This window comes from Dermochelys coriacea, chromosome 7, assembly GCF_009764565.3.
Source record: "Dermochelys coriacea isolate rDerCor1 chromosome 7, rDerCor1.pri.v4, whole genome shotgun sequence".
NCBI classification, from domain to species: domain Eukaryota; kingdom Metazoa; phylum Chordata; order Testudines; family Dermochelyidae; genus Dermochelys; species Dermochelys coriacea.
Genome location: NC_050074.1, coordinates 62,444,646 through 62,465,423, shown reverse-complemented (window position 1 = coordinate 62,465,423; position 20,778 = coordinate 62,444,646). Strand labels below are relative to the sequence as shown.

The following is a 20,778-nucleotide window of genomic DNA, read 5'->3' as shown; positions in this document are numbered from 1 at the left end:
TTCTAAACTCGTACTCTGGATTTCACACATACAAAGCAAAGATTATGAAAATTCAGTATTTTAAGAAAGATTCTATGCTAAGAGGTTGAATGCAAATGTAAGTTTGCCGAAAACTTGGAAAGAAGAGTAAGTGCCATGGAGCCAGCCACGGGAGAGAGTGTGGTGACCAGGACGAAGCTGTCAGGGAGCTGGTCAGAAGAGAAAGGTGGGTTACTGTACACTGAGAGGCGGGAGAGAGAGAATGAGCATCTTAAGCAACTTTTCTTAAAATCATATGACATCTGGGGAAGATTTTCAAAGGTACAAATGACATCAACTTTCCATGCAAGTTGGATGCCTAACTGTCCTTGTGCTTTTGAAAGTCTCCCTCCGGTCTGCAGGGATGCATGACTATACAGTATTTATAGAATTAATGTTACAAAAATGTTTTAATCTTCAAGCATTATCGGTCCACAAATTGTTTCCTCCCCCCCAGGATAAACACGGGGAAACTAGTATACTGGCACTTAGCTAATATTTCAAGTCATTTACTAAAATTACTATTTGTATTTTCATCCATATAATTTTTGTAAAATTTAACAGGATTTTATGTAAAATCGGCAGCAGTATAGATAATATCCAATTTCTTTATCTTCTACCTCAGCTTCTTTAAAATACTGTAACTCAGCCTTGGAGACGATGGAAAAAATTCTGAAACATGGATGCCAGAGTTAGGTTTCTAAAATCAAAGCTTTTGCCCCAATTTTAAAAACCTGCTGCCCCCACTGACTTCAGGGGGAGCTGAAGTCATATAGCTCCTTTGAAATTCAGGCCCAAATGAATAATACAAATTTAAGAGTCTAATTTTTAGCTATCAAGGTTTGAAAACTTGGCCTAAGACTATTTTGACTGTAACAGGAAATTTACATGCTGAACAATGACCAAAAAGATAGATTTACAGATGGCTCTTGTACATTTTTCAAGTAGAACCAACTTACCGCTGCTGCCACAGTCTGCGCAGGAGAGCAGTTCTTCTGGTTTTTTTTCACGATTTGATTCTCTAGTCCCCAAACAAAAACTACATATTGGAATGGGATCAGCTCGTGGCTAGGGCAAAAATAAATACAAATTGTTGTTACTTCTCTTACACAAAAAGTGATATTCCAATCCTCTTTTCGCAAAATCAGAAGACAATTTGCCTTCATTTTATTTTCTAAACGTTAGTTTCATGGTTTATCAGACACTTACTCTGGTATATGAAATTAATTTTTCCTAATAGATATTATGTTGTAGTCGTCTCCCTCACCTTACATTTAACACAAATATATACTTTGTGCCTCAATAGTATCATTCATCATAGTAGTATCAAAGTGTTTTATAAATGTTAATTTAGCCCCAAACACCATCTAGTTAAGGTAGTTTATTATCTTCTTTTACAGATGGGGAAAACAGGGGCATAAATGGTGAAATAACTTGCTCAGGGTTGCTTCACATCAGTTGGAAAGCCAGGAGCAACTACTCATTCTGTGCTCAGTTGTATCAATTTAGCTGGAATAAATGGGCTAAACGTGTTAACATTACCCAGTCACCTTCTAACATTAAACAGTGTTAAACAAGGTCTGGGGTTTGGTATACACAGATCTCAGCCTGCTTAGTACCATGGCAAACACAGCACTGAAAATCTTTTTAACCTTTTATTAAAGATACGGAGAAGAAAAAACAGTTAAAGCATTTAAAATGTAAGGCATTGAATGAGGCTTTCATTTTAGCAGCATCCCTTGTTCCCTTTCCCATTAGCTGGAGAGAGTTTTTAAAAGGAAAAACCCCTTGTTTGACAATCTTTTCAATGGTATCTGAGATGGGAAAAGAGAAGAATTTAGTTGAGATGGGCGGGAGCTGTTGCTAAAGTCCAATCCCATTTCATCCCAGGTGGTGTTTGTGATTCAGCTGGAGCAGATGGGGATGGTGATGTCATCTGGATCCCTCTCTCTGGCCCTATCTAGTTAGGACATCCCTCAGGATTAGGATTAACAAGGTCCGGGGTCTCAGAAGAGGGTGGGGGTGGCAGCCCTCATGGTGAAGGTTACTCTACTAGCCTTGATCTGTTCTTTTTGTATTTGCCCCCAATGTCTCCTTAAAGACCCAAAAAGGGAGTGGTGGGTGGAATAGCTCATTCCATCATTATTTGTCCACTAGTTAGGCCTAATATCCAACACACCAATTTTGGTTCATTAATTTCCAATTCTACGTGTTCTGTTTTTACCAAGCATGATTTCAGCATAGTCCCTGAACCATCTCAGCATTGGTAGGCCCAACTATCACAACATCTCTCATCATGCTTACTCCAACTTAATTAATAAGGGGATATTAAATGAAATTGAAGATGGCAAATTCAAAATTGGTAAAAGGAAATTACTATTCCACATCAGACACAACTAGATTGTGGGAACTCATTGCCAGTATATATAATTGAGGCTAAGAGCTCAGCAAAATTCAAATAAAGATTGGGCATTTGCAGGGAAAACAAGAATATCACAAGCTCTAATAATAACTATTACAAAAATAAATGAGAACTTTGGAAGAGACAGAGACCCTCAAGCCTCAGGGCGTAAGGTAACTCTAAATATTAGGTTTCAGAGTAGCAGCCATGTTAGTCTGTATTCGCAAAAAAGAAAAGGAGTACTTGTGGCACCTTAGAGACTAACAAATTTATTTGAGCATAAGCTTTCGGCTATCAACTTTTAAATATTAGGTAGGAGGAAACTCTCTCTGAGGACGTTATCCCATAACTGTCCACTAGAGGGGTTTCTTGCATCTTTCTCTGAAGCAGCTGGTACTGGCCTCTGCTGGAGAAAGGATACTGAACTAAATGGACCACACTGATCTGATCCATTCTTGCAATTTCTATGTCCCTATTAAATCAACATATTCTATGGCAATAAATTAGACAAACACAAACTTTAATTTAGGAAGTCTGAGTCTTTCAACAAAGCACATTTTTCTGATCAGGAATTCACTTGAGTGGGTCTCACTGTTTTTGCTCTTCTTCATTTGCTGTATGACAAGCTAACATCAACATACCAAAATACTTCAAAATAATTTGTATAATAGATTTCAATGTGTTCAAAAGATAAACAATCACATCACCTAAAAAAGGCTTGCTTACTTAAGGTACTTCTGGGCCTGATCCTGCAGGCACAGCCCTTTCTTCAAATGGAAGTACTCACTGTAGGAAGTACTAAATGTTTGCACAATTAGATCCTAACAGAATTTTTAAGTGTCATGATTCCTAGAAAATAACAATGAACCATTTAAAAAATTCACATGAAAGATCTGAAATGCAGTAGAACTATGGTATTAGTTTACATACCAAACTGAACAAATGATATTTTAAAAGTTACACAAGCTCTAAATCAACATTTTTGCATTTCCAAATTGAAAAAGAGGCAAGAGAACACTTAACCAACCACTGACATTATATGATGTTACTATAGAAATTCCTTTTAAGAACATAAAAGTCTACATTTACTTCTCCGAGCAATACTGAGGCTCCATACATCTGTTTATGTGTAGACTCCTGAATCCATAGAGGTAGTAGTTTTCATAGCTGTTAACATGCTGCATTAAATAAAAATGTATTTCTCAGAACTACAGATTTGTTATTTGCTGGTATGTCCCTTTAAAATACAATTAAAAGGATTTTGATGTTCAGATGTACCCTCACACACACACAAAATCCACCCTTAGCAAAATATTTTTGATTCTATCAGGAATAATAAACTTATTGGTCTTAATCTTTCATAAATGCATTAAAAGAGACAAACATCATCTTATGTTCTGTTAAATATAACTGCAGATAACACATACTAATTAGTTTTATTAATGCCACAAATTGTTACAAATTATTTGCACTGCTGAAAAATCAAATCGCCACCTTGAGAGAAATAATTAGGAAAATGATCGTATTGTGTCATTTCTAATTCAATCATGTTTCTAAAACAGTGAAAATGAATTTCAATAATTTATTTTAAATTGTTGTGGGGTGACCTTCAATAGCATCATTAACCTTATTGGTGGGAGCATTCTTCATTTCAAAGTTTAAAAAACAATGCAAGAAGTGAAAGAGGAAAAAAAGAGCTGGGTTGATTGTTCTTGCTCAATAGTGGCCTTTGAATTCAGTAAGCCCCTCCTTCCCACTTCAAGCACACTGCAATTTTTGCCTATGCAAATGTACTTTCTAAGAGTGTTAGAAACATTCCTCCAGTACAGAAACCTTTAAAGAATTTGCAAAAACAACTACAAATTGGTTACTGACCCTCCATCACCTTACAAAAATGTCAGGCAATTAGAGCTATGCATTGGTGGATCCAATTATTACCTGCAACTGCTCAAATGCAACATCTTGGGAACACTTTTGGCCCTTTAAATAACAATTAAAAGAACAATCTGATTTAAAAAGCAATAATATTCCCTCAACGGAGGTCAGTGAAAATCCTGTCTTTGCAGTCATAGTATTCTTTCCTTCATTTGATTTAATAACGCTTTAGTCATTTCTGCCATGCTTATTGCAATAAATAATTCACAAAATGTCACATATCATTCATATAATGAAACAAATCCAGATCTACAATCTCATTTATCTTTCCCAGATGAATTTTTTGCTGTGAGAGAGACATGGCTATCGGCCAGCATTCATACTCTTTTTTGTTTTTAACTAAAGGTAACATAAAGGACAAAGGTTGTTGGTAGTTCAAAGCTAGAAAGACTGATGTCCCCATAACAAACCTAATAATAGAAAGCTTACAGATCCTATCACTTCATGCTACGTTTTCTAGAACCCTACAGCGCTGATGTTCGCCTTTAGCCATTTATATTAATGATAACTATCTGAGCGCACCAGTGCATTATAAGACAGAAATAATGTCTGCTGTGCTACCCATCACTGAAAATTCAAAACACTTTAAGACTCCTTCCCAATACACTAACTCAATTATCCAAAATTATGTGCCGAGAATTTTAAATGAAATGGCATACAAACTGGCTGTAGGAATATTTTGGCTCACAGTTGTCTCAACTAGGATATGTACAAGAAATAATTTATTTTTAATGGATCAGGATATGATCCAACACAAACTAAAAATAGCACATTAGGTACTGTACATACCTCGTACCTATACCTGTGTTTTCAAGTCATGTCCATTAGTTTAACTGCCCAACCCAAGTAATTAAGTACCAGTGTCATCACCACAAAGATTACAGGTAAAGAGAACAAAGTAATTCCACTCTGCCTCTTGTATGAACAAGAATTGCCCAGTAAGATCTGATCTTTGTAGTTGGCAATAACTGCAGGAAGCAGGAAAGACACAGCGTAACTTTCATCTTGAACTCACAATTCTAGTATAGTTAAAGAAATCTTGTTGCGTCTTGTAAACTGAACTGATTTGATAGAAAAGATGTTGACTGAATAAATCTGGAACCTGAACATGTTTTCTGATTGTAGAAGATCATCACAACTAACTATTTTGCTACCAACTTAACATTATTTTAAAAGCTCATTTTTTTTTTCAAAGAATGCAGTTACTAATGATGTTAAAAAACATTTCTAGTCAGATGAGAGGCTGCATGCCACCTGTCCAAACCAAGTGCCATTGTTCCTTCAATACACCGAATTAATAAATGGCCATTTCCCCCGCCCCCACCTATTTACTTTAAGAGCCAGTGAAAAATTGTGATATATATGATGATTTCATTTTGTTTTTTAAATATAGTAACTTAATATTTCTAAGTTGTATTTTCTCTCCAAGAGATGCCGGCTTATCAGATCATGCAGAGTGGTCATCACTAGTAAAATTTCCAAGGTTAAAAATTGCCTCCCCTCCCGTCTCTCCCCCTTGTTTGAGACATTGTGTGCTCTGATACCACAGCAAAGCAAGTTTGAAAAGATTTTCACATGCTAAACCGGGAGGGGATGGGGACTTCCAATCACACTCTCCTGAAAGATTGGTAAAAAAATTTAGGCTCGAGGTGCATTTTCTTACTACTTTATTTATTGGATGAGTATCATACAGCACAGGTGTAATTCTTTGATTTTTAACATCTTACGAGTAGTCAAAACGTCAAACTACCATTTGTGATACACCAACTACTGTATCAATCAAAACCTTTTTGAATGTCACAAAAATACTAGAATGCTACAACGATAGTAATTTCACTGCCATCAATAGTTCTGAGGCACATCCATGGGAATGCAAGTGCCCTCCGGCTGCACACTTCATGACCTGGAGCTTCCCCCTAAGGGCAGCAAGCTGTCTCTCCTACAGTACATACCAAAGCCAAGATTGAGCTATAAAATAATAAAATATTTTATATAACCACTGAAGTAATTTATCTACAATGTTCAGCAGTTTATGTTATTTAAACTTTAATAAAAAGAACTATTACTATTTGCTAAGAGGTACTTTTTAATTAATGTTACAAATATAGTACTAGTGTCAAAGAGGTTCTTCTCTCAATACTCACAATTTCAAAGTATGATGTTATGATGTTAGTTAAACCAGTACAAGTTGTGTTTAGACAAGCCTTAAGTACCACCATCATGGAGCTTGCCTACCCTATGCAACCTGTACTTACAGCTTTCATGAACCACAGGTATCTGTCATAAGAAATTAATGAGCTTTTCCTAGTGAGCCAAATTAACAGTTGGTGTTACTCCACTGGATTTTAATAAATTTGCACTAGGACAAATTTGGCTCAAAGGGTCAAAAGGGCTTGTATTTCTTTTCATCTGTTGCTAATGATCTTTTAGAATTTGCATGTTCTTCAGACACTCTCCATGTTACTTAGACTAGGGCAATGCGTTGGTGGTTAAAGGTCAAATGTCAAACATATGAGAGATCTTCCAGAAATTCGAAATATCCAATCCTGCAAACTCCTACCTCACTGAGTAGCATCATACCTTGGTGTAGTTCCACTGAATTCTATTTAGATTTTTAAATCTGTGCTTTTTTAAAATAGACATTTCTAAAGAAAAGTTACAAATCTTTTTGAAAAAAGTTAAGCTCACTATTATCCAACAAACTCCCTTATCTCAAAACTTCACCTCCATTAGAAAAGAGTTAAGTATTTTATATATATTATATACACAGACATTATACATCTATATTCTGTGGATAGAGACAGCATGTGAGTAATTTCAGGCTGAAAAGAGCTTTTACATCAAGTTAGAGGCTGGGGTCAAAACTGTTTAAAATGGAAATTGCCACAACCTTAACTGTGGATCCCCTGCCATGGTCCCATAATCTTTGTCCCTCTGCAGACTGCTAAACTCTATTTACAACCTCATGAAAGACTTCTAAAAACATTCCAGTTAGAAGCATAAATCTACTATTCTGGCATTTTCTATATTTCCATAATGTTATTAAATGGCCCCTGAAGATTCTGCTTTTAATTTCAGTTCCTATTGAGACAGGGGTCTGCATATAATAGACCATGTCCAGAGCCAATGCTAACTGGCACCCTTTTTCTGCCTCAGAAGACAGGCCAAGGACCAAATGGGCCATAGGGACTGCTATCTTCTCAAGAGCAATTATTTTGAAGGTTGATCATTGATAAGACACATTGGCATGGTATTATGAGTTCTTTAAACTGCAGTTCCCTTACTGCACCTGTTGTGTTGATAAAAAGTAGACTATTCTCTAGAACTGACAACCCATCTCCTTACTTACTTACCCTACACACACACACACACGGTTTCTGCTCATGTTTCTCATCTAAAGTCAAACTGTCTTTCTGACATCACAATTGATTGATAGGATGATTATGATGTCACAATTAGGATTTAGGTTTCAGGTATATAATAAAGAAGAGCAGGTGCTTAGAAATACTTCTATAAAAAGCTCTTTAAATATATATTCATCCTTCCATTACCAGCTTTTTATCCAAGGATCTCAAAGTCCTTTAAAAACATTCCACTGCCTGAGCCTCAAACACTCTTATGAAATAGTAAAATGGGGATAACACTTCTTAAAACTGGGAATTGGAAGCAGACACACACTAAAGGACTTGCTCAAGGTCGTACAGCACAGTCATTACAGAACCAGGTACTCTGACTCCTAGCCCTGGGCTTACCCTCAAGACCACTTTTCTTTTTAGCTTAAAAGTGCCAGAATGCACCTAAGCTCAAAGTAGATAGGCTAACGAATATCATTCAACTAGCATTTGCATTTTTAGAGCAGATTTCCACCCAAAGCCCTTATTAATTACAGTACAAACACACCACCCACCACTGATGTGCACCCAACTCTGGAAGTAGCACAGTTCTCAGCTACACTATTTTCTGCTAATGTTTTAAATCAATACAGAGTGCTCACTAGCAATATTCACCAATTACTGTACTATTACAGGTTTTGTGGAATTTTGTATAAAAGGTACATCTATGAAAAAATCCTATGTTTACATTTTAGTGGGGGAAGAAATGCAGAAAACAGCATACACTAAAAGATAGGTTTCTAAATGGGATATTTTTCAAGATTCTCATGAGGCAGCATTAGCTTTGTCAAACAGGAAGAGAATGTTTCAATTTACACTAGTACAGGTGAGCTCAAAAGAGCTACTACTTAGACAATAGTATCCAATTTGTAGCTTTGGTGTCTAGAATATGAAAGATGCTATAAAAAGTCAAATTCTAGTCTATTTCAAATGAAACCGTCAATGTTTCAAACACATGATTCAAGAGATTAAAAATAAAACCCTAAACTAATCTCTATAATGATGTATTACATCTACCATAGTAATATTCAAATACCCCAATCAGGATGACTATCCCATTGCACTCGGCACTGTACAAAATACATATATATGTAGAAAAATTAAGATTAAAATTCAGTCCATGTGCAGGGGACCTCCTCAAGGCCTAAGCATCAATTAAATGCAATTTTAGCAATTTAAGTCAAAACAAGGCTTAAGTAATGCCAAGGCCTCGGGTTGGTCCCCCACAATGTTAGCCCAACATGCATTATCTCTTGAATCTTACTCTTTGTGTGGTTGCATTTTATATCCACATAGACTAAAACTTAAACAATCTCCTGCCTCTGTAAATCAGTATTTCCCAAAGCGTGGGGAATACCACCCTGGGGAAGATGCAAAGTAGTAGCTGAAGGTGAAGACAAATCTCTCAGTTGTTCTCCAGTGTCTCAGCTTTCATTTAAAAAAAAAAAGTCAGCCTCAAGCTGTTATGGTTGTGGAGAAAACCATGACTTGAGTGTAATGGAGGCAGAGAAGTCTGAGTCTGCAGAGAGCATGGAACAGTAGCCTTGTGATGTCAACTCTATTAATCATTTCAATGGGCTTCAACTCAGATGCCAAGGATGATGCTTCAAGTTTCAACATTACTATTTCACTAAAAGAAAAGGAGTACTTGTGGCACCTTAGAGACTAACAAATTTATTAGGAGCATAAGCTTTCGTGAGCTACAGCTCACTTCATCGGATGCATCCGATGAAGTGAGCTGTAGCTCACGAAAGCTTATGCTCTAATAAATTTGTTAGTCTCTAAGGTGCCACAAGTACTCCTTTTCTTTTTGCAAATACAGACTAACACGGCTGCTACTCTGAAACCTACTATTTCACTGTTCACCAGAATATTAAAAAAAGGCATAGAATTAGCATATTATGAAGAACACTGCATGGCAACATTGAAGACAGTCTGATTTATTTTAATTTCTTGAATAGGGACTCATTTTTAAAAATTTCTTAACTTCAGTAACTTCTCCTCACATAGCCCTTTCAAATGACTATCAAACTGAAATTTAAGTAACTTCTTAAAAATCCAATTCCTGAACAGAGCAACTTCTTTTAAACAAATGTGCCATTTTTCTTATATTCACTTTTAAAATATAAGCGTATAAGCATCATTTGAGTTAAGGAAAGGAGCTTCTTTCAGTTACTGTAATCTTAGGTGTTATTTCTAACCACTGTAGGTACCCGTACAACATTTTCTCACAGAAAGGATTTTGAAGTTGACAGTGTCCTTTTAAATTGTGCATTCAAGTTAGGTAGGCATAAAAACAAAATACAAGTAGCATTAGTTATAATCCCTGTACAAGCATCTCTTCATGGAATTTCAGTTACACCCCAGTGATGGCATGCAATTTCTAGCTCTTGAACTATCACGAGTAGAAACATGGATCAGCAGTCATGTTGAACACCCATCAGTACCCGGCCCAAGTCCAGGAAGCTAATAATCCAACCAGTGGACCAAATTCAGTGATGAATCCTGATCACATGCCACCTGAGGCATGTTGCGCATATGCTAAGAAAAGCCAACTACCAATTGGGCCAAATTGTACTAAGTTACATCATGGTTTGGTGACTTAAATAAATTAAAAGCCTGATCAACTCATCTTCACTTATGACCTAAAGTTGCATCTAGACCTAAAGTGAAGAGAAAGCACATTAATCCCATTTTGCTGCTTGATATGCCGACTTTAGTCAGTCCCGATTACTTAGCAAGCAAGGAAAGTTTCACAGTTAGAAGTTGCCATCTTGCAGTGGCCTAAGCCTAGCTAATGCCATGTCCTGGCCATTCCCACCAAACTACACCCCCTCTGTGAAGGCAGTGCACCTTCCCTTTCCAGTGGCATCACAAAAAAGGAAGGAAGAAGATTCCTCCTTCCCCTGGACAGCAAAGGGAAGGTTGGCTATTTTACTCTGCCATCCCTTCCAGCCATCCCATTCAAAATAAGAATATGGATGAAAAGGACGATCTCCTCTCTCTTTCCACATAAAAATCAATGACAGGGTTGTTGTATATAGCACCTTAAACTCCTATGGTGTTGGAAAGCTTTTCCTCCTCTCCTCCCATACCAACCCCATGGCTCTGAAAGAAGAACCCGACAACTCCCACGCCACTGGGAATGTTTGCTCAGGAGTCAGATTATAGCAGCTGAAGTGGTCAGATATGTACTAAATAATATTCCTTTCCAGTTTGACCACCTTGTAGTTCTGTACTGCTACCAATCACTTGCTGTGAAACCAGAAAAGCAAGTTTTCCACATCAGCACCTGATCAGAGTATCCCAGTACAAACCTAATTTATATCCAAGATGCCATTAGATCTCTGTTATCACATGAGGCACCCAAGTATATTATAACTGCCTGACACAAGCTGGAACTCTGCTGGAACTCTCAGTAATTAGTGGCCAATGACCTTCTATAGGAAAATTTACGTACTTTGGTCCATTGCAGAAGGGTTCTCACATCAAACCTGTTTCTGCTTTCACCCATCACAACTGCATTTCTTTTCATCTGCTTGTCACTGGCTTATGGAACTAGGAAGATGGGAAAAGGTGTCCTTAGACTCCTGACTAGGTTTGTCAAGGTTCACTAAAAATGCTACCACCAATTTAGATCTTAGCCCTGGTCTACACTAGGAGTTGAGGTTAAATTTAGCAGAGTTAAATCGATTTAACCCTGCACTCGTCCACACGACGAAGCCCTTTTTTCCAACTTAAAGGGCTCTTAAAATAGATTTCTTTACTCCACCCCCGACAAGGGAATTAGCGCTGAAATCGGCCTTGCCTGGTCAAATTTGGGGTAGCATGGACTCAATTCGACGGTATTGGCCACCAGGAGCTATCCCTGAGTGCTCCATTGTGACCGCTCTGGACAGAACTCTCAACTCAGATGCACTAACCAGGTAGACAAGAAAAGGCCCGCAAACTTTTGAATCTCATTTCCTGTTTGGCCAGTGTGGCAAGCTGCGGGGGAGTGCAGAGCTCACCAGCAGAGGTGACCATTCAGAGCTCATCAGCAGAGGTGACCATGATGGAGTCCCAGAATCGCAAAAGAGCTCCAGCATGGACCGAACAGGTACAAGGATCTGATCGCTGTATGGGGAGAAGAATCCATGCTATAAGAACTACATTCCAGTTTTCGAAATGCCAAAACATCTGTCAAAGTCTCCCAGGGCATGAAGGACAGAGGCCATAACAGGGACCTGAAGCAGTGCCGCGTAAAACTTAAGGAGCTGCGGCAAGCCTACCAGAAAACCAGAGAGGCAAACGGCCACTCCGGGTCAGAGACCCAAACATGCCACTTCTATGATGAGCTGCATGCTATTTTAGGGGGTTCAGCCATCACTACCCCAACCGTGTGCTTGGACTCCATCAATGGAGAGGGATGCAACACGGAAGCAGGTTTTGGGGACGAGGAAGATGATGATGAAGTTGTAGATAGCTCACAGCAAGCAAGCGGAGAAACTGGTTTTCCCGACAGACAGGAACTGTTTCTCACCCTGGACCTGGAGCCAGTACCCCCCAAACCCACCCAAGCATGCCTCCCAGACCCACCAGACAGAGAAGGGACCTCTGGTGAGTGTACCTTTTTAAATAGTATACATGCTTTAAAAGCAAGTGTGTTTAATGATTAATTTGCCCTGGCATTCGCGGCCAGTACAGCTACTGGAAAAATCTGTCTGGGGATGGAACGGAAATCCTCCAGGGACATCTCCATAAAGCTCTCCTGGATGTACTTCCAAAGCCTTTGCAAAAGGTTTCTGGGGAGGGCAGCCTTATTCCGTCCACCATGGTAGGACACATTACCACACCAGGCCAGTAGCACATAGTCAGGAATCATTGAAGAACAAAGCATTACAGCGTATGTTTGCTGGTGTTCAAACAACATCGGTTCTTTATCCCTCTGTGTTATCCTCAGGAGAGTGATATCATTCATGGTCACCTGCTTGAAATAGGGTGCTTTTCTTAAGGGGACATTCAGAGGTGCCCGTTCCTGCTGGGCTGTCAGCCTATGGCTGAACAGAAATGTTCCCTGCTATTAGCCATGCGGTGGGGGGAGAGGAGAGGAGTTAGCCACGCTGTAGGGGGAGGCAAAATGCGACCTTGTAATGAAAACACATGTGCTATGTATGTAATGTTAACAGCAAGGTTTACCATGAAAGAATGTATCCATTGTTCTATAAAATGTGTCTTTTTAAATACCACTGTCCCTTCTTTTTCCCCTCCGCCAGCTGCATGTGTTTCAAGGATCACAGGATCTTCTCCTTCCCAGAGGCTAGCAAAGATTAGAAGGCGAAATGAATACACTCGCAATGAAATGTTCTCTGAGTTCATGCTGTCCTCCCACACTGACAGAGCACAGATGAATGCATGGAGGCAGACAATATCAGAGCGCAGGAAAGCACAAAATGACCAGGAGGAGAGGTGGCGGGCTGAAGATGATAGGTGGCGGCAGCGTGATAGAGGATGCAGGATTCAATGTTGAGGATGCTGGAGGATCAAAGTAATATGCTCCAGTGTATGGTTGAGCTGCAGGAAAGGCAGCTGGAGCACAGACCGCCGCTACAGTCCCTATGTAACCAACCGCCCTCCTCTCCAAGTTCTATAGCCTCCGGCCACCCAGCCACTCCACCCGAGAGGATTCCCCAAGCAACAGAAGGCTGGCATTCAATAAGTTTTAAAGTGCTGTGTGGCCTTGTCCTTCCCTCCTCCACAACTCCACCCGGTGCTTCCCTCCTCCACCACCTTGGCAGTTATCCCCTTGAGTTATCCCCCTAAAATTTGTGTGATGAATTAATAAAGAAGGCATGAGTGTGAAGCAACAATGACTTTATTGCCTCTGCAAGAGGTGATTGAAGGGGGGAGGAGAGGGTGGTTAGCTTACAGGGAAGTAGAGTGAACCAAGGGGCGGGGAATTTCATCAAGGAGAAACAAACAGAATTTTCACACAATAGCCCGGCCAGTCATGAAACTGGTTTTCAAAGCTTCTCTGATGTGCACCGCGCCGTCCTGTGCTCTTCTAACTGCCCTGGTGTCTGGCTGCGCATAACCAGCGGCCAGGAGATTTGTCTCAACTGCCCACCCCGCCATAAACGTCTCCCCCTTACACTCACAGAATTTGTGGAGGGCACAGCAAGCAGTAATAATAGTGGGAATACTGGTTTTGCTGCGGTCTAAGCAAGTCACTAAACTGCGCCAGCGTGCTTTTAAACATCCAAATGCACATTCTACCACCATTCTGCACTTGGCTCAGCCTGGAGTTGAACAGCTCCTGACTACTGATACCGTGCCACATGGGGAATTATTAGTTAAATTGGAGAAGATGGGGATCAATATGAACATCAAAAGGTGGATAAGGAATTGGTTAAAGGGGAGACTGCAACGGGTCCTACTGAAAGGCGAACTGTCAGGTTGGAGGGAGGTTACCAGTGGAGCTCCTCAGGGATCGGTTTTGGGACCAATCTTTTTATTACTGACCTTGGCACAAAAAGTGGGAGTGTGCTAATAAAGTTTGCAGATGATACAAAGCTGGGAGGTATTGCCAATTCAGAGAAGGATCGGGATATTATACAGGAGGATCTGGATGACCTTGTAAACTGGAGTAATAGTAATAGGATGAAATTTAATAGTGAGAAGTGTAAAGTTATGCATTTAGGGATTAATAACAAGAATTTTAGTTCTAAGTTGGGGACGCATCAATTAGAAGTAACGGAAGAGGAGAAGGACCTTGGAGTATTGGTTGATCATAGGATGACTATGAGCTACCAATGTGATATGGCTGTGAAAAAAGCTAATGCGGTTTTGGGATGCATCAGGAGAGGCATTTCCAGTAGGGATAAGGAGGTTTTAGTACCATTATACAAGGCACTGGTGAGACTTCACCTAGAATACTGTGTGCAGTTCTGGTCTCCCATGTTTAAAAAGGATGAATTCAAACTGGAGCAGGTACAGAGAAGGGCTACTAGGATGATCCGAGGAATGGAAAACTTGTCTTATGAAAGGAGACTTAAGGAGCTTGGCTTGTTTAGCCTAACTAAAAGAAGGTTGAGGGGAGATATGATTGCTCTCTATAAATATATCAGAGGGATAAATACAGGAGAGGGAGAGGAATTATTTCAGCTCAGCACCAATGTGGACACAAGAACAAATGGGTATAAACTGGCCACCAGGAAGTTTAGACTTGAAATTAGACGAAGGTTTCTGATCATCAGAGGAGTGAAGTTTTGGAATAGCCTTCCAAGGGAAGCAGTGGGGGCAAAAGATCTATCTGGTTTTAAGATTCTACTCGATAAGTTTATGGAGGAGATGGTATCATGGGATACTGTGATTTTAGTAAATAATTGATCTTTAAATATTCATTGTAAATAGGACTAATCCCCTGAGATGGGATATTAGATGGATGGGATCTGAGTTACCCAGGAAAGAATTTTCTATAGTATCTGGCTGGTGAATCTTGCCCATATGCTCAGGGTTTAGCTGATCGCCATATTTGGGGTCGGGAAGGAATTTTCCTCCAGGGCAGATTGGAGAGGCCCTGGAGGTTTTTCGCCTTCCTCTGTAGCATGGGGCACGGGTCACTTGAGGGAGGCTTCTCTGATCCTTGAAGTCTTTAAACCATGATTTGAGGATTTCAATAGCTCAGATATAGGTGAGGTTTTTCGTAGGAGTGGGTGGGTGAGATTCTGTGTCCTGCGCTGTGCAGGAGGTCGGACTAGATGATCAGAATGGTCCCTTCTGACCTTAGTATCTATGAATCTACTGTCCAGGCTGCCTGTGTATGGCTTCATGAGCCATGGCATTAGCCGGTAGGCTGGGTCCCCAAGGATAACTATAGGCATTTCAACATCCCCAACGGTTATTTTCTAGTCTGGGAAGAAAGTCCCTCCTGCAGCTTTTGAAACAGACCAGAGTTTCTGAAGATGCAAGCGTCATGTACCTTTCCCAGCCATCCCCCATTGATGTTGGTAAAATGTCCCTTGTGATCCACCAGTGCTTGCAGCACTATTGAAAAGTACCCCTTGCGGGCTCCGGTGCCAAGACAGGGATATTGGTTCCGTCTGTAGCCCCACCACAGTTAGGGAATCCCACTGCAGCAAAGCCATCCAATATGACCTGCACATTTCCCAGGGTCACTACCCTTGATATCAGCAGATCTTTGATTGCATTGGCTACTTGCATCACAGCAGCCCCCACAGTAGATTTGCCCACTCCAAACTGATTCCCGACTGACCGGTAGCTGTCCGGCGTTGCAAGCTTTCACAGGGCTATTGCCACTCGCTTGTGAACTGTGAGGGCTGCTCTCATCTTGGTATTCTTGTGCCTCAGGCCAAGGAAAAGCAAGTCACAAAGTTGCATGAAAGTGCCCTTACGCATGCAAAAGTTTTGCAGCCACTGGGAATTATCCCAAAACCTGCAACACTATGCGGTCCCACCAGTCTGTGCTTGTTTCCTGAGCCCAGAATTGGCATTCCACCGCATGAACCTGCCCCATTAGCACCATTATGCCCTCATTGCCAGGGCCCGTGCTTTGAGAGAAGTCTGTGTCCATGTCCTCATCACTCTCGTCACCGCGCTGACGTCGTCTACTCGCCCGGTTTCGCTTTGTCAGGTTCTGGTGCTGCATATACTGCTGGATAATGCGTGTGGTGTTTAATGTGCTCCTAATTGCCAAAGTGATCTGAGCGGGCTCCATGCTTTCCGTGGTATGGCGTCTGGATGGAAAAAAGGCATGTCTGCCGTTGCTGTGACAGAGGGAGAGGCAATTGACGACTTGGCTTACAGGGTTGGCTTACAGGAAATTAAAATCAACAAAGGGGGTGGCTTTACATCCAGGAGAAACAAAAACAACTGTCATACAGAATGGCCCCCTCAAGGATTGAACTCAAAACCCTGGGTTTAGCAGGCCAATGCTCAACCCACTGAGCTCTCTCTCCCCCCGGTATTGCAAGCAGGACTGAATCTCCATTAAAATTTTCAAGGTGCCCAACAGACCTCACTGAAACAATTGTTGGCCGCTGATTTCACAGGGGGAGGGAGAGAGGGGGGAGCAAATGAATACAAAACAAATCTGGTCTATTTCTTGTTTTGATCCACTCCATCTAACTTTTACGTCTTTGGCTGGCAGCAGATGGTGCAGTAGGACTGCTAGCCATCCTCATCTCCTGGCTGCTTGGCACAAGACAGTGCAATACAATTGTTGGCAGGATTAAAGAGAATGACCTGGTCGCATCACTCCTATTTCAGTCCCTGCACCCATGTCTGCCCAGGCGTTCCTAACCGACCTTCCGGAGGCGGCCAAAAGCACCTAGGACATGATGACGATGGTTATCAGGCCTATTGCACAGTCTGCTGCCACAAGGCAATGAGCTGCTGCTGTGTAGCAATGCAGTACTGCGTCTGCCAGAACCCAGGAGACGTACGGTGACAGGGAGCTGAGCAGGCTCCATGCTTGCCATGGTATGGCGTCTGCACAGATAACCCAGGAAAAATGGCGCAAAACGATTGTCTGCCGTTGCTTTCACTGAGGGAGGGAGGGCCCTGATGCAATGTACTCAGAACCACCCGCGACAATGTTTTTGCCCCATTAGGCATTGGAATCTCAACCCAGAATTCCAATGGGCGGCAGAGACTGAGGGAACTGTGGGATAGCTACCCACAGTGCAATGCTCTGAAAGTCAATGCTAGCCTCGGTACTGTGGAAGCATTCTGCCGAGTTAACGCACTTAATGCAATTAGAGCATTTTGTGTGGGGAGACCACACAGTCAACTATATAAAAACGATTTAAAAAAACAACTTCTATAAATTCGATTTAATTTCGTAGCGTAGACATACTCTTGGAAAGGATCAGAATGGCATTAGATTTTGCCTAGCAAAAAGGACCTGCCTAAAATATTTTTGAATGTTCTAAAATTTTAACTACATCACAGGAGTAACCACTTCCAATCTGCAGTCTAACCTTCAAACAACCTATGATCAGAAACAGATATAGTAATAGTTCCTCCACATCAGAAGTATTTAGTCATGCTAAAATTGCTGGGCAGAGTTTTAGTTATTTGAAATACACCTTCTGAAGAAGAATGCAAGAAAAGAAAAAAAAGATAGCACTGTAAGTTACAAGCTTATAGTCTGAGAAAGCTATAGTTTAATACCTTTCATAGATTCCAATATGAGAAGGACCATCATGATGATCTAGTCTGACCTCCTGTGTAATATGGGCCATAGAACTTCCCCAAAATAATGTCTACAGCAGATCTTTCATAAAAACATCCAATCTTGATTTTAAAAATGGTTAGTGATGGAGAATCCATCACGGTCCCTGGTAAATTGTTCCAATGGTTAATCACTTTCCTGGTTAAATTTTTACAGCTTGTTTCCTGTCTGAATTTGTCTAGCTTTAACTTCTAGCTATTGGATCACGTTATACCTTTCTCAGCTAGAATGAAGAGCCCATTATTAAATATTCGCTCCCTAAGTAGGCATTTATAGACTACAATCAACTCACCCTTTCATCTTCTCTTTGTTAACCTAAACAGATTGTGCTCTTTGAGTCTACTACTATAAAGAAGGTTTTCTAATCCTTTAATCATTCTTGTGGCTCTTTACATGACCTAGGCCTCTAATAGAAAACTACTGTTCACTACTTTACCTGCAGCCAGATAACACCCTGAAACTTTTAAGGCAGGATACAGACTTTGTCATTAGCCTGCTGCGTGAACTTGGGCAAGTCATTGCACCTCTCTGTGCTTCAGTTTCTAAGAAATACTGAACTTCCTACAACTACAATACCCACCTGCTGAAGTGAAGAAACAGATTGACAGAGCCAGAAGAGTACCCAGAAGTCACCTACTACAGGACAGGCCCAACAAAGAAAATAGCAGAACGCCACTAGCCATCACCTTCAGCCCCCAACTAAAACCTCTCCAACGCATCATCAAGGATCTACAACCTATCCTGAAGGACGACCCATCACTCTCACAGATCTTGGGAGACAGACCAGTCCTTGCTTACAGACAGCCCCCCAATCTGAAGCAAATACTCACCAGCAACAACACACCACACAACAGAACCACTAACCCAGGAACCTATCCTTGCAACAAAGCCCGTTGCCAACTCTCTCCACATATCTATTCAGGGGATACCATCATAGGGCCTAATCACATCAGCCACACTATCAGAGGCTCATTCACCTGCGCATCTACCAATGTGATATATGCCATCACGTGCCAGCAATGCCCCTCTGCCATGTACATTGGCCAAATTGGACAGTCTCTACGTAAAAGAATGAATGGACACAAATCAGACGTCAAGAATTATAACATTCAAAAACCAGTTGGAGAACACTTCAATCTCTCTGGTCACTCGATCACAGACCTAAGAGTGGCTATCCTTCAACAAAAAAGCTTCAAAAACAGATTCCAAAGAGAGACTGCTGAATTGGAATTAATTTGCAAACTGGATACAATTAACTTAGGCTTGAATAGAGACTGGGAATGGATGAGTCATTACACAAAGTAAAACTATTGCCCCATGGTATTTCTCCCCCCCACCCCCCACTGTTCCTCAGATATTCTTGTTAACTGCTGGAATTAGCCTACCTTGCTTGTCACCATGAAAGGTTTTCCTCCTTCCCCCCCCCCCCGCTGCTGGTGATGGCTTATCTTAAGTGATCACTCTCCTTACAGTGTGTATGATAAACCCATTGTTTCATGTTCTCTGTGTGTGTATATAAATCTCTCCTCTGTTTTTTCCACCAAATGCATCCGATGAAGTGAGCTGTAGCTCATGAAAGCTTATGCTCTAATAAATTTGTTAGTCTCTAAGGTGCCACAAGTACTCCTTTTCTTTTTGCGAATACAGACTAACATGGCTGCTACTCTGAAACCTGAACTCTTTGTAAAGCCCTTTGAGAGCTACTGATGCAAAGTACTACATAAAGAGCTAGTTATTATTGTAAATGAATAAACAAACAAATCCAGTTGAATGCTATAGATAATCACGTAGTGGGAGAGGATTTTCTATTTAAAAGGAAAGGCAAACGAAATGTAATGACAGACGGGTGGAGACGAGGGATGTAGGCAAACTTAAAGAAAACCTAGTAACACAGCCAAAAAAAGAGCAGTCTCAAAATCCACTGAAGGACCAGCTGCCAAGGAAGAAAGCAGAGAACACTCCTTCAGTGTTTTGTTTGAAGGATCCCGCTCAGCTCCCTCCAGCTTTCAGTGGGGCTCCACTCTCAAGCCCCCCTATCTCTAGGGGGATCTTATGGCAAAGCACAACTTCTGCTTTACACTGAAGACTCACAGATCTACTTCTCTAAAGTGGATCTGTTTTCTTCTGTCTAAATTATTATTATAGCCTCTTTCTAGCATCTCTGTTGAAGTGCAGCTGCCAAAGCAAGTTCAACGCAGCCAAAATTAAACTATTGATATTTTCCTTCCCAAGATCTCCCACTAGCTTCTATCACCCTGGACACCTCCACTATCCTCCTTGTAACTCATATCTATAATCTGGACCTCATCATTGATTCCAACTTCTCTTGAGAGCCACACAACTAGACTGCATCTAAACCTTACTGCAGCTTCTTGTGCAAGGTCTTCAAGATCCAGCCTCCAGCTACTCACAGAAATACCAGGTTTGTTATCCCCAAAGGGACAGTGTACTCACCAGCCTGTTTGATTCAACTGAGGATCAGTTCCTATACTGATTCAATTGAGGATCAGCTAACAGAACAGAGATACATTTATAATCATAATCATAAGTTTATTATAAACTAAATGGAAGGATAAACAAAAACAGAGCTGTGACTAAGGTTTTTGATTTCAAAAGGGCTAACTTTAAAAAAATTAAGGAAATTAGTTAGGGAAGTGAATTGGACTGAATAACTCGTGGATCTAAAGGCAGAGTGAAAGTTGCAGAAAGTATCAGAAGCCTGCATCCCAAGAAAGGGGAAAAAATTCATAGGCAGGAATTATAGACCAAGCTGGATGAGCTTAATTTAGAGCTATGTT

At 40.8% G+C, this 20,778-nt stretch overlaps 1 protein-coding gene across 1 annotated transcript in view; it reads right to left on the bottom strand.

Annotated features, from left to right (window-relative positions):
- KAT6B (lysine acetyltransferase 6B) overlaps positions 1–20,778 on the bottom strand; it is a 198,569-nt gene that overhangs the window by 80,190 nt on the left and 97,601 nt on the right. The window contains 1 exon segment of the mRNA XM_043518117.1: positions 978–1,086. Coding sequence (XP_043374052.1) covers positions 978–1,086 — 109 coding nt within the window.